Source organism: Zingiber officinale, chromosome 7B (genome assembly GCF_018446385.1).
Source record: "Zingiber officinale cultivar Zhangliang chromosome 7B, Zo_v1.1, whole genome shotgun sequence".
Classification (NCBI taxonomy): domain Eukaryota; kingdom Viridiplantae; phylum Streptophyta; class Magnoliopsida; order Zingiberales; family Zingiberaceae; genus Zingiber; species Zingiber officinale.
In genome coordinates, this window is record NC_055999.1 from 4,249,092 (window position 1) to 4,264,856 (window position 15,765).

At 38.6% G+C, this 15,765-nt stretch overlaps 1 protein-coding gene across 1 annotated transcript; it reads left to right on the forward strand.

Annotated features, from left to right (window-relative positions):
- The first annotated feature begins 8,896 nt into the window (after window positions 1-8,896).
- Window positions 8,897-9,368, forward strand: LOC122007421 (auxin-induced protein 15A-like). The gene has a single exon (XM_042563286.1). It carries the CDS (start codon window positions 9,021-9,023, stop codon window positions 9,366-9,368), a length of 348 nt encoding a protein of 115 aa, XP_042419220.1. The 5' UTR covers window positions 8,897-9,020.
- The last annotated feature ends 6,397 nt before the right edge of the window (window positions 9,369-15,765 follow it).

Consider the following 15,765-nt stretch of genomic DNA (forward strand, 5'->3'; position numbering starts at 1 on the left):
TTACTTCATTAAACCGGATGTTCCAAGACCTTGAAGCTTGCTTCAGTCCATAAATGGACCGATTGAGCTTGCACACTAGATGCTCTTTGCCTTTTTCAATAAATCCTTCTGGTTGCTTCATATGGATGTTCTCTTCAAGACTTCCATTAAGGAAAGCTGTCTTGACATCCATTTGCCAAATCTCATAATTCATATGAGCAGCAATGGATAAGAGTATCCGGATAGACTTAAGCATGGCTACCGGTGAAAAGGTTTCCTCATAATCGATTCCCTCTTTCTGAGTGTACCCTTCGCAACAAGCCTAGCTTTGAAGGTTTCTACCTTCGTCATCCCTCTTTTCCTTTTGTAGATCCACTTGCATCAATGACTTTTACACCATCGGTGGTTCTACAAGCTCCGGACCTTATTAGAGTACATAGACTCTATTTGAATTCATCGCCTTTTGCCAAGATCTTTCATATCTTGGAGTGCTTCGTCATATGATGGGGATCAGGTTCATGTTTACAGGATCAAATCCAAGACTCTCCCAAAACATGAATCTCTCGGTGCCTCACAACCCTCCCACTACGACGAGGCATGCGTGGTTGTGTATCATGTGTGACACGTGTTGCGGTCTCTTGTGGTACTTCATCTTGTCCTTATTGAAGTAGACGTGTCCTCTCTAAGTTCTTCTAAAACAATTTTACTACTGGGCTTGTGATCCATTATATAGTCTTCTTCTAAAAACTGAGCATTGGTGCTAACAATGACCTTCTGGTCTTTAGGACTATAAAATAAACCTCCTTTCGTTCCTTTGGGATATCCCACAAACATGCGAACTTCTGTACGAGATTCTAACTTATCAGCATCTGGTTTCAGCACATGTGTTGGACTACCCCAAATCCGAATATGTCTTAGACTGGGTTTTCGCCCATTCCACAATTCTATGGGAGTAGAAGAAACTGATTTAGAAGGTACTAAGTTCAGAACGTATACTGCTGTTTCCAGAGCATATCCCCAAAACGAATTTGGTAATTCTGAATAACTCATCATTGATCTAACCATCTCCATAAGAGTCCTATTCCTTCGTTCTGCTACACCATTTTGTTGGGGTGTTCCAGGTGCGGACAATTGGGATTGAATCCCAGCCCCTGATAAGTAATTCCTAAACTCTCCTAAGAGGTATTCGCCACCACGATCAGATCGTAGTGTCTTGATACTTTTACCTAATCGTTTTTCCACATCAGCCTTGTATTCTTTGAACTTATCAAAGCACTCGGACTTGCGGCGCATTAGGTAAATATATCCATATCTTGAATAATCATCTATAAAAGAGACAAAATATTCAAAACCTCCTCTTGCCTGGACAGACATAGGACCACACAAATCAGAGTGAACCAACTCTAACACTTCTTTGGCTCTATACCCCTTGGCCTTGAACGACCTCTTGGTCATTTTTCTTTCTAAGCAAGATTCACAAGTTGGAAAATTTTCCAACTCTAATGAACTCAAAAGTCCATCGGCTATAAGCCTCTGAATCCTACTTAAATTAATATGACCAAGTCTTAGATGCCAAAGATATGCTTGGTTCATTTCTGAAGGTTCTTTTCTCTTATTAGAATTAGAAGATGAGTTATAATTTTTTATGTTTTGCTTTGTGGAAGAAATTGGATTTAAAATATACAAATTGCCAACTAATGCACCAGAACAGATAATCACTTTATTTCTTTTAATAACTACATCGTTACTGAAAGAAACTGAATATCCATCTAAAAACAGTTTAGAAACTGAAATTAAATTCTTTCTAAAACTGGGTACATAAAGACAATTTCTTAAAATCAAATTTCTATTTCTACTAAAAGACAAGTAGACGTCTCCCACTGCAACAGTTGCCACCTTAGTAGCATTGCCCATGTAGACGGTAATCTCTCCTTCAGATAGTCGTCGGGTTTCCTGGAACCCCTGCAAGGAATTGCAGACATGATCAGTGGCTCCCGTATCTACACACCAGGTGCTGGTAGATAACACCGCTAAACATGTTTCAACAACTAGAGCATGAGATATACCTTTGTTTTGGTTTTTACGAGGACAGTCAGCTTAATGTCCTGCTCCTTGCAGATGAAGCACTTGCCCTTGACTTCTTCATTCTTTAAATCCCGTACTCGAGATTTATTCACTTTCTTTCTTGAAACAGTTTGTTTCTTCTTCTTCTTACCTTCGGTTTAGAAGTAGAACCATTTTCAACATAGTGAATTTGAGCATTGTGACGAAATAACCCTTCTGGAAGTTCTGTCAGTAGTTCCCCTAATGAATAAATCCTTTTATTCATATTATAGTTCAGTGATACTCAAAACTTCTAGGTAGGGTTTGGAGGATCATATCGATCTGGGTTTCCCATCAATTTCTCCTCCAAGGATCATGTATTTCGTTCGGATAAGCCATCATGTTTAGGATATGATCCCTTACAGGAGTACCCTCTTGCATGGTGGTGTCATTATCTTTCTCATAGCTTCTTGTCTAGAAGCCCTATCCTGATGACGAAGAGTTCCTTGAGATTGTTCATAATATCATAAGTTGTTGGTAAATCTTTATCTTGATGTTGCAATACATTTGACATTGAAGCCAAAATGTAACACCGCCATCTCATACCTTTTACCCATTTCCTATGATATTCAATCTCCTCTTGGGTAGATTCACCGATGGGTGCATCGAGCAATGCTCGATCGATCAAATTTATAGCTTTCGTGATGAAGAACAATATCGGTTTCTTTTCCAATCTATGTAATTTGGTCCGATAAGTCTATTTTGTTGAAGTATGATGGACGATGGGTTGAAAGTCATCCTAAGAATCACAAATAACTTTTGGTCGAACTCTAAATTTAGAATAATATTGATTCCTCAAACAATACTATTTTAAATTAACCAACACCTTAAAACACCGTGAATTTTGTATGCCACGTTAGTGTGGACGTATACAAATTCAACATTTGTAAAAGGAGGGTTTTAACCCATTAATTTTATTATCTTGTCAACCTAACTTTTGACAAATAAAATTAATAGTTGGTATTATTTGGTCACACAAATAATAGCAGTGACTCCGTTGGGGAGAATACTATTAGATGTGTCTAAGTGTACACCATTACTTGACACTAAGTCCATTAATAAGATTATGCCCCTTCCGTTGGGGAAGATCACACGCTCTTAATTAACTTCCTATAGTCATCCAAAAATGGAAGTCTGTTCTAGTGATCCGCAAACAAGCTCATCCGTTATGGAGGAAGGCACTCAGAGCCAACGCGCAAGCTTGTTTGCATCACTTACAAACCAGTAATGGAGACCATGGGATTTACTTAAAAATCCCTCTCCCACTTAGTTATTTATAAATGAGGAATTTTAACTATGCTAGCCTACTAAACTTGTAAACTAACATACACACATGTCACAATATAAAAGCAATAAATAGAAAATCTAATTTTCAACTATTATGGCTTTTATCTTTAATTGTCCTCCGTGTGTTGTCATCCGAAGCTGCTGCCATATTTGGCCACCGCCACCGGGTCTAACTGTCGCATCCATCTTGCTCCAAGTTCCGCTGCGCCTCTGGTCCTTAGAAGGTTCCACGCTTTGCAAGATTCGATCCGCGACATAAATAGAATTTTACATTTTGATCCTATATTCCATAAAAGGAATGTACATGTATCTAGATCAAAATAAAATCCTAATAAAACTAAATACAGCTCCTGCTGTATTTTAATACAATCATGCACACACATATAAATTGCCCTTGACATGTCCAAGGGTCCAATCACACATAATTAATTAAAAGCCATAATAGTTGGATCCTGCGTCCACAAAGTTAGCACATCCTACTATTATCACCTAAATTATGTATGACATGTGCATAATTAAACTAAATACCAAATACACAGGCAAACCCTAGCTCGATACCAATTGTTGGTTGCTACTCGGAAAGCCTATAGGTTCCATTGTACAAAATTTTGTACAAAGATCTGAACCTTTCCTAGCTACCATGTGTTCTTTTAAATTAAATTTTGGATCTCTGCGGAACTTAACACGTTTGATCCAAAACTTAATCTATTGTTCTTTTAGGTTTTGACTTGGATCTCTGCGGAACTTAACACGTTCGACCCAAGTCTCCTTAAGTTATTAATTCCATTAAATATTAATTTCCATAAAGGTTCCCATACTGACGTGGCGAGGCACATGGCCTTCTTGGATATGGGAGCAACCACCACCGACTAGACAAAACCTTTAATAGAAAGCTAATATTTAATTTCCTAAAATAACTTTAGGTTAACCAAAGAGAACAATCAAATCACTAGGAAAAGAAAGAAACAAAAGAACACAACTTCGAAAAAACATATTCGAAATACTAGAACGTAAGCCTCTTGTATTTGGTATTATTTCCATAAATAACTAGCATGATGCGGAAATAGAAATTACTAGTTATACCTTGTAGAAAAACCTCTTGATCTTCTACCGTATTCCTCTTCTAACCTCGGACGTTGTGTGGGCAACGATCTACCAAGATGAGAAACCACCAACCACCTTCTTCTTCTCCAAGCAAGGTTCGGCCACAAAGGAAGAACTTTACCAAAGAAGAAAATCAAAATACTAACCAAGCTCCAAGAGATGCTAGCTTTCTCTCCTTCTTCTTCTTCTTCTCCAAGTAGTATCCGCCACCACAAGAACTCCAAGAGAGAGAAGTTCGCACCACAAGAGGAAGAGAGGGAGAGGGTAATGGCCGGCCACAACACCAAGGAGAAAGGGAGAGAAAACAATAGAGGTTGTCTCTTGTGAAGGCACCCTCACCCCTTCTTTTATATTCCTTGGCCTAGGCAAATTAGGAAATTTAATTACAATAAAATTTCCTTAATTTCCTTGACATGATTTATTTGAGAAAAATAAAATAAAATTTCCCAAATAAACTCTAATGGCCGGCCACATCAAGAGGAAGCAAATTGGACAAGTTTTAATCAACAATTAAAACTTTCCTTATTTGTTTCCGGAAATTTTAAAAAATAAAATTTCTCTTTAAAAATCTCTTCATGGTTAATAAAAGGAAATATCTATAATTTTAATTTTATTAACATGTGAATAATTTTAAAGAGAAAATAAAAAACTCTCCAATCTACAAATAAGGAAAGAGATCTAATCTCTTTCTTTAATCTTTTGTAAATATTTTACAAGAGAGATATTTTAATTTTAATTCTCTTTAAATTATATCTTCCACATAATAATAAAATCTAAAATTAAATTTCTTTTTTATTTAATTATGGCCGGCCCTACTAGCTTGGTTCCCAAGCTAGCTTGGCCGGCCCCTATTGGGTGGGTATAGAAGGTGGGTATAGGTGGGTATAGAACTCTATAAATAAGAGGCTACGATAGGGACCGAGAGGAGGAATTGGTTTTGGTCTCCCGATAAAATTAGGCATCCCGTGTTGCCCGAACACACAACTTAATTTTATCAATGATAATTCATTCCACTAGAGAACTATCATTGAACTACCGCACCAATCCCAAATTACATTTTGGGCTCCTTCTTATTATGAGTGTGTTAGTCTCCTGTGTTTAAGATATCGAATGTCCACTAATTAAGTGAGTTCGACAACTCATTTAATTAATATCTAAGTCCAAGAGTAGTACCACTCAACCTTATTATCATGTCGGACTAAATCCACTGCGGGGTTTAACATGACAATCTTTATGAGCTCCTCTTGAGGACATTATCAACCTAGTATCACTAGGACACGGTTTCCTTCTATAATCAACAACACACACTATGGGTGATACCATTTCCCAATTTATCGGGTTTATTGATTCATCGAACTAAATCTCACCCATTGATAAATTAAAGAAATAAATATCAAACATATGTGCTTGTTATTATATTAGGATTAAGAGCACACACTTCCATAATAACTGAGGTCTTTGTTCCTTTATAAAGTCAGTATAACAGGAACGACCTCAAATGGTCCTACTCAATACACTCTGAGTGTACTAGTGTAATTATATAGTCAAGATAAACTAATACCTAATTACACTACGACCTTCTAATGGTTTGTTCCTTTCCATTCTGGTCGTGAGCTACTGTTTATAATTTATAAGGTACTGATAACATCATCTTCTGTATGTGACACCACATATTATGTTATCTACAATATAAATTAAATGAACAACTACAAACAAATGTAGATAATTAGACCAAATGTGATTCTTTATTTATAATGAATGTTTACAAAGCTTAGGCTTTCAGTATACACTCCAACAACCTCTCCTTAGGACCTAAGGTTACCTCCCCCTAGGGGTTTTCACCTGCCTAGAATCCACTAGGACTTTGCCTAAGAACACTTGGGACTTTCCTATAAGCTCAATCACATTTGTTAGGCAACAAGTAGCCTTAACTTTAGATCCTTTGTCATAATCAAAATTTAAGTTCGATCGTCTAGTGCTCCCTACACCAATAAATTGCACCAATCGATTAGTAAATTCCTAATCAATTAGTTGATCGATTTGGAATACCTCTCTATATTCGTGAAGAAAACTCCTAATCATTAGCATCAATCGATTAGATAATTCCTAATCAATTGGTTAATTAATTTGGAATGCTTCGGTGTTTGAGAAAAAATCTCACAATCGATTGCACCAATCGATTAGGAAATTTGTTGATCAATTTGGAATGTTTTTGTGTGCTCAAGTTTGATTGCTAATCAATTAACAATTTGTCCCAATCGATTGGTACACCTAAAATAGGGTTTTTTAATCTTAAATCCTTGAGCACATTACCAATTGAAACCAATTACCTCATGCAAGATGAACCTCTTGTTCCCTAGACTTTGTGCCCGGAGCTTCCTTATCTCCAAGTCTTCACCTACCCTAACATTCAATCTCGCGATCTACTCAGGTTCTCGCTTTTACCAAGAATTTGATCCTCGATCTTCTTGGACTTCTTTTGCCTTGCATCCAATTTTTCAACCTGCACAGACTTCTTCTTGCCAAGAATTCGGCCATCGACCATCTTAGACTTCTCTTGTCTTGCATATGATCTTCCAACCTACAAGGACTTATTCTTGCCAAGAATCTTGTCCTCAATCTTCTTGGACTTCTCTTATCCTATAAACTTATAACTTAAGTTAGATCCAACATATTAACCAAAATTTAAATAATTTTTAATCATTGAAACTTCTTATCTAGAGCATGATTGCACTAACATATTTATGTGCGTTCAATATACACAAGATCAATTAAATAAATAATCTTAAATAACTTATTAAACTAAATGAAAAAGTTGAACACATATGTGTTCGACTCGTTAATGTTCATGGACAACGTTAGTAAAAAATATCCGTGAACAACGTTTATGAACAATATTAATGAACAACGTTTATGAACAATATTTACAAATCATGTTCATTAATAAAACTCTTATCAACATATTAAAATAAACAAATAAACTTTTAAAATGAACATATAACTTTGAATTATCAAGCTCAATAACCAATCAAACAAGCAAAAGTTTCAAACAATCAAACAAGGTCGAATTGAGAGCTTGATAACTTCTAAACGAATCAAGCTCAAGCCAAATTTGAACCAAGCTCAAGCACGTAGAAAATAAACAAAGTCAAGCTTAAACAATCATTTCAATGACTTGATTCATTTTAGGGTCAGCTTGACTTTGCTCGGTTACCTTATCAAACAAATTTGAATATTTAACTTGGCTTGGCTTGTTTTACTACAACAAATATGTCTTCTTGTCGCGCGCAATTATTATATTCACAGCGCGCATCACATACTGCATAACTCCAAGCTATTTAATCGTAGCGTACGGCGGTGCGCTGCGGATGCACTTCACTGAAACGTGCGGCCGCACGTTGCAGATGCTCTATACCCCATATAATTATAATCTCGCAAATACACATCTTATACAATTATAATATAATAAATATACCGTCACAATAACATCATATATAAATACAACAAACAATTATAATACCACATACACTCAATTATAAAACCAAAACTAAAACATTTATAATATCACAACCTCACACTTTAACAAAATAACAATTCACTTAATTTTCAACCCTAATAAAAATAGTGCAAAAATACCACAAATATGTAATCACAATAACAATAAGGTCACATTAACTAATTAACCGTCTTGAACTAATCATCTGAACTCCAACAACACTAAACCTTGATTAAGATTAAGCAGATCCTTAGATTTTAAAATCTTGAATTAATCAACTAGACTCCAATTACAACGCCATCCAAATCCCTGTGGTTAATTTATCGTTAAACATCCGCATCACCTCGATGTTCTCACTGGCGAAGAGATAATTTAACTTCGTTCTCTACTTTGGGTTAATCAGCAATGGTGCAGTGATATAGGATTTAACGAGAATATTAATATGTTATGCAAGAGAGCTTCCTCAGTATGATGATTGATATTCTTTCACTAATTAGGAGCCAAATTAATTAATCTTTTTCTTAATTAATAAAGTACACCGCGCGGAAATTAAATAACTAAAGAAACGGAAAATTCTTATATTTTCATTTAACTTTATTTAGTATTATATCCTGCACGCTCCATTTATTAATTGTTATGAGTTGGTCTACAAAGAATAGATAACGATTATCATCATATACTTACAAGTAGACATGCAAACCACCAAATTAGTCAGCTTCAATATCTCAAATTAATCGAACAAGAGTAAATAAAGAAAACACGAGTTTATTTCTTTAATTCGTTATATATAGTCTTTTAAAGACAACGTCTATAAATCTGACCCTTGGATTTTGGCTCTTTAGCCAAAGACCAAAGTACACACAATATAATTATAGAGAAGGGCCAAGTACTGCATTCCATGACCAGGCAGGGAGATCTAGTTGGACCTTTTTTTTAATACCTCCAACTCCACTATTTTGATCATTGACATGGCGATGATATTTTCCATGCGAGCGAGAATTTAAGTTGAGCATTAATCAACATTTGTAATTTGGATCTAAGTCCGAAGAATATGGAAGTACTGTTCTTCATCAAAGGGAGGAAGAAGTCGTCGGAGAGGGAGAAGGAGGTGATCAAGGATTCGCTGTTGCATGGCAAGGAGATGGTGGTGCCGAAGGGGTGCATGGCGGTGTACGTGGGGGAGGAGCTGAGGCGCTTCGTGATCCCGACGAGTTACCTGTGCCTGCCGGTGTTCCGGCAGCTGATGGAGAGGGTGAAGGAGGAGTTCGGGTTCGACCAGGCCGGCGGGCTGCGGATCCCCTGCGACGAGAAAGACTTCGAGCAGCTGCTGCAAGTGTTGCGAGTGCAGGCGAGATCATCGGGGAAGAAGGGCAAGAAGCTGATGAGGAACTTGATATGATAGACGATTTTTGGTAATATATATAAAAGCTCAATTTCGTTAAAAAAAATATATTCTATTTATTCTCTCTCCCGTTTCTATTCAAAACTTCAGCGAACGAAATTTCTTAAATTAAAATTTCCGGATGAGGAACTTGATATGATAGAGGATTTTTGGTTATATATATATATATATATATATATATATATATATATATATATATATATATATATATATATATATATATATATGGGAGGAGTTGGAATATTAATTCTTAATTGATGAAGTTGTGAATGTATCATCTCAGGGAAGATCCGTGGATTATATATACTTTGATTTGTATCAAGCGTATACGTATTTTCTGGTTTTACATATATGTGGTTTGTTATGTTCATATCTGAGATATTAGTGAAAAGCTATGCCTCCGTTTGACCACACGGTGGTAAAAGATGAATACGTTCATCCCAGCGCTCCCATCAATCCATCTCAGGATCAACACAGATGAGGTAAATCACGGGTGACTATTAGCCTTTGGAATAATGATTACCACGTAAGGGAATACCACGTATCCGACGGATAAAGAATTGATAAAAGGACTTAAACTTGGCACCTCAATCAATATTATTCCAAATTAGAGACCTTTTAATTGATAAGAGTCTACGCAGGTAGAGGTTCGAACCTGACACCTTAATCAATGAATAATAACATCATAATCAGAACATCCAAGTTCAATTGTTTGCCTCCCTTTAACCACATTTCAATTACGAGTGGTCTAATTGGCCGGACGTACGTTGTTTCCTGAAGAAAGATTTGTCTCGGTGTTGATCACACCTAGCTAAAAAATCATTTTTTGTCTATCATTGAAAAGTTTATCTTAATTGAATTACCCCCACCCTCGCTTCCGCAAGTGCTAAATATTAAGATTCTAAAACTTTTGGGATAAAGCATTTATATTGATAGTACTGGACAAGTTAATTGACTAATATGAGGTTCGTTGAAAGTTTGAGAGCTAATTAAAAACACACTGAAAATATTCAAAATGGAAATTGAATGGTTCCTATTGAATTTAATTTGATCGAGGAGGAATTTAAAGTTAGTGATGATCCATTTATAAAAGTAGACAATCAAAGATCATATGATTTGGTAGAGTAGAAGCAAATGTTATTTATTTGACATAAAATATCGCTCAAGGTAATAAGAGAGAGAAAAGTGTTATCATTTGATACACTTAATAGAGAAGAATCCTCCTGTAGGGCTCAATGGATTAACAGGTTTATTTGATACACTGAAAAGTGTTACCATTTATATGTATCGATTAAAGTTTAAGATGGATCAAAAAGTCGAATAGCTGGCAACCTCCTTCTCCTGATTGATTCTGTCGATCAGGCATACTCTATACGGGCCCCCTATCGGACTCGTATGGGGCTGTATTCCCGTCCTCTCCCGTTCGGTCCTACCGATCGGATAAGCTCTCTAAGAGCCCCACTCCTAGCTCTGTTGAACCTGCACGAGACTCTAGCTGCTCGTTCTCTCCCAATCAGTTCCTACCATCGGACAGACTCTCTACGAGCCCCACTTCCAGTTCTACCGGATCCACATGGGGCTCTTCTCATCATCTTCTTCCAATCGGTTCTACCAATCAGACAGACTCTCTAAGAGCCCTCTCCTAGTTCTACTGGACCCACATAGGCTCTGCTCCCTGTCCTCTCTTGATTGGTTGATAGGACAAACTCACTACAGGCCCCACTCTCGGCTCTACCGGACTCGCATGGGGCTGTACTCCCCGTCTTCTTCTGATCAATTCCACCAATCAGACAGGCTCTTTATGGGCCTCATTCTCAGCTCTGTCAGACTCGCACGGGGTTTTGCTCTCCATCTTCTCCTACTGGGTTTTGCCAATTGGACAAACTTTCTAAGGGCCCCACTCCTAGCTTTGTCGGACCCGTATAGGGCTCTGCTCCACACCCTCTCTTGATCGGTCTTGCCGATCGGACAGGCTCTCTACAGGCCCCACTCTCGTCTTTGTTGGAATCTCACAAGGCTTTGCTCCCCGTTCTCTCCTAAGTCCTGCCAATCCGACAGACTCTCTACAGGCCCCACTCCCGACTCTGCCGAATCTGCACAAGGCTCTGAGCCCTGTATTCTCCCAATCGGTTCTGCCGATCCAACAGGCTCTCTAAGGGCCCCACTCTCGGCTATACTGGACCCGCATGGGACTCTACTCCCCATCCTCTCCCAATCGATCCTGCCGATCGGACAGACTCTTTACGGACCCTACTCCTAGCTCTGCCGAACCCGCATGGGGCTCTGTTCCCCATCTTCTCCCGATTGGTTCCGTCGATTGGACAAACTCTCTAAGGGCCCCATTCTCGACTCTGCATGACCCGCACCAGACTCTGCTCCCCGTCTTCTCCCAATTAGTTCTGCCGATCGGACATACTCTCTAAGGGCCCCCACTCCCAATTTTTCCAAACCTACACGGGACTCTGCTCCCCATCCTCTCTCGATCGGTCCTACTAATCAAACAAACTCTCTACGGGTCCCACTCCCGGTTATGTCGGACCAGCACGAGGCTCTGCTCCCCGTTCTCTCTCAATCGGCTCCCTGTCGATCGGACTGGCTATAAAAGACCTCACACTAGCTTGCTAGGTCACCCATGAAACTCTACTTCCTCTCCTCTAAGAATATCATTGCAGCTCATTTAGGCCTCATAAAAGAGTGGATTCTCTGCAGAGGGTCCATATTTTGATTAACAGACCAATAGATCTCCTAGCCCGTGAGCCTATCTCTTAATACAACAATTGGGCTTGTCAGAAAGTTAGAAGATTATATCTGTGTATAGATTTGCAACATACCCTCCTCATACCTGCGATATGACTACCAGATATAGTGTACACATGAAGATGTGACAAGTTAGCTGATAGTAAGATAATGTCTCATTAAATGTGGGGATTATGAGGGTCATTATAAAAGGGGGTCCTTCTCCGCTGGTTCAAGTACGCACGCACATCCACCTACACTTGCTCTTACTTTATTCTGTTTTTGCACCACCATTGTTTTGTGACTTGATAGTCGGAGTAGCTATACCAGGGAGCCCCCTAGCCTGCTTACTGACGATTTCTCTCCCCCTCTCTACAACTATTTGAAGGTGATTCTCAGAGTTCTTTAGCTAGGCGATTCCCGAATTTCTTCAACCAGGTAAACCTTCACGCCATATCACTAACAGTCCTCTCTCCACCGTTTCTAGATGGGATCAAATTCGACATCATTTGTGGAAACCTCTTTACTTGATCAGGAATGTGAAGATGGATGACACTGAAAAAATAACCATCACTTTGTTGCAAGAAGATCTTGACTTGCTTGTGATGACCAAAGCACAAACACTTACACAAATGCAACAAGAAACAAATCTTTCCTCCTTAAAACCATCCACTGCACCCAACATGTCATCCAAAGAGCCGCCAAATGTGGGAGGACGATCCAAACTTAAGCAGCCAGTGGAGTTTCCTAAGACCTTGATTTAAGCGTCTGTAAAAGACTATGCCAGTGTTGAATGGTCTCAAGGGTCTTCTACTAGAGACTCACCATCCGAGGATCTAAAGCGTGGCAAGGCTCTCGCTGCTAGTAGCTCACCTGATAGGATATATGTGTCTTGCTCATGATAAATTCTTGAGGATAAACTACCTAGGCGATTCAGGCCTCTGTCGATAAGAGAATATGGAGGTTGCACTGATACGAAGGATCATCTCCGCAAGTTCGAAAATATCATCCTCCTACACTAGTACACTGATGGTGTTAAATATCGAGTGTTTTTAAGTACTCTCTCCGGCTCGACATAAAGATGGTTTAATTGGCTCCTTTCTAGCTCTGTTATGTTCTTTAAGGACTTCAAGAAGGCTTTCCTTCAACATTTTACCAGCAGCCAAAGGTATACTACAAGACTAACTTGAGTCTATTTGCTCTCAAATAGGGGCCAAATGAGTCCTTAGAAGCTTATATAAGGAGGTTTGATCAAGTGACTATGGATGTTCCATCCGCCACATCTGAGATTTTGGTGAACGCCTTTTCACAAGAGCTTTTGGAGAAAGATTTCTTTTGCTCCTTGGCCAGAAAGCCCCAAAAAGACTTTGACAGTTTGTTAGGCCAAATAGACAAATACATTAGTGTGGAGAAACCTCAAGTTGCTCATAAAAAGGAAGTAGTCAATTCAATTCCTCTCTTCCAAGTCAAGTGGAAGCCCTCTCCACCTCCCTTGCGACACAAAGAGCACTGACCGACACTCATCCCCCAACTCCCATCCTCCTAAATCGGGAAGGGAGAGTGGCGCAACATGTGAAAGTCACGCGAACATCTTTTGCTGAGCTGCACCGATGGATACCTACTTTTGGTTCTTACCACCAGACCAAGATGTACAACACCCAAGATTGCTAGCAGTACACCTGGGATAACGGTTGAATAGCTGAACAAGGATGACTGCCTCCCCTAATAGCTCCGCAATTGATCAAACCTCCAATGTCGAATCCCAACGTTGCCAGTCGGCCAGCCAATATGCGACCACTATCAGATAATCTTTCTACCCCTCGCGAAGGTTGGGAACCCGTGCAAACTAGACAAGAGGAGAATTAGAGTAATGCCACTGTGAGAAGGGTATGCATGATTTCTAGAGGACCCATTGATGGGAATTCCAACCGAGTGTTAAAAACCCATGGTCAAAGGCTTGAAATACATATGGTTGGTTCCAACAGAGAGCAAGCAGTAGAACCTCCAAATCAATTTTGGACCTCCAGATCTTGAGGGGATAGAGTTTCCCCATGATGATGCTTTAATCATTAAAGCTATTATTACCAACTCTAAGGTGGCTAGAGTTTTTGTGGACATCGAAAGTTCCATCAACATCCTCTTCAAAGCAGCCTTAGATAAAAAGCAAATAGATTAAGGTGAGCTTCAGCCTATGGCCACTACCTTATATGGATTTTGAGTGTGGTGTGGCAAATCCGTAAGTGCACAGAGATATCATCAAGTAATAAAAGATATTGATCCCACGAGGAATGTGAATCATGTACTAGTCAAAATAGAAAAATATGTCATCTAGACAATCAAGGGTTGTGTATGATAACAAGAGAAAATGAGAAAGCTTGAGTTGAGAGAGTAAGAAAGAGAGGTTTGAGAGAGAGAGATGTAGAGAAGAACGCAAAAAGAGATAGTGGTGAAGGCAATTCTAGGACTTCGATTTCACCAAATAATTGTAAATACCTAATCTATATTTGGTTTCCTATCTTCAATGGATATTTATATAAGTAGACCATTCTATGGTATCCAATGTGAACTTTTACTTTTACAATGGTGTATTAACCCTAATCATTGTCTACAACGAATTAGGTTTGATCCATTAAGCTATGTGACGGCCTAGGACTCCTCGTGGCAAACTGGGTTGCACTTTCGTATCCGACTCTCCTCGTCTCAGATTTTTATGGGTCGGAGGGGTCAAGTTCTCCTTTTGGTTCATTACCAAATCCTCATGGAAAATGAATCTCATGCTTTTAGCATCGAGATTATATTAATATGGTAGATTCGAACCATAAACACATATTTCATCAAACAAGAAACATGCAAACATATAGACTAAGTGAAAAGATGTTCATATAACAAAAGGGATACTCCCTACATCCTAGAGTCGTGAGAACTACTCCATAACAAAGGAATTATAATCCAAAGACACAAATGAAAGTATTCATATAGATGAAAACAATGAATAAAGATGGAGAGATGATTAGGGAGAAGATTTTTGGTGTCTTCAGAGTGGTTCCCTTGTGCTGGAGGTGGATGGATCACTAGAGTTGATGAAGATGATGCCTTTAGGATTTCTCCAAGAGGAGAAAATCCTATCCCTAGGAGGGGGCAAAGTCCTCTGGTCTAAGAGTAGTCAAGCAAGGATTTGCTTGACTCTTTTATACCTCCTCCCAAGTTGTCCAGATCTGCAAAATTACTTGGCTCCAACAAAACTGGTTTTTTGACCCTTAAACCCAATTTTATCGAGTTGGACCCTGAATTAAAGTTGTAAATTTTGAAATTATCTACATTTTCATCTGTGGTTCGACTTCTATCTCTAACAAAACTGAAAGTTATGATCATTCGAAGTTCGGTCTATAGTTTAGGTCAAGTAGGGCAGATCTGTCAGATTTATAAGGCTCCACCAAACTAGCTTTTTTGACCATTATATCTGGTTTTTTCAAATTGAACCCTAAAGAAAGTTATAGATCTTGAAGTTATCTATATTTTAATATTTAGTTTGACCTATAACTTGAACAAAATACAAAAGTTATGTCTGTTTGAAATTTGATCTGCAATATAGATAAATGCCCGCCATGAGCCGTGTTGGTTCCCAAGGGTGCCCATGGGAAAATGGTCGATTTGGCCA

Excerpts from the sequence above, each read along its gene's own strand:
- LOC122007421 (XM_042563286.1), top strand. The coding sequence starts at position 9,021 with ATGGAAGTACTGTTCTTCATCAAAGGGAGGAAGAAGTCGTCGGAGAGG.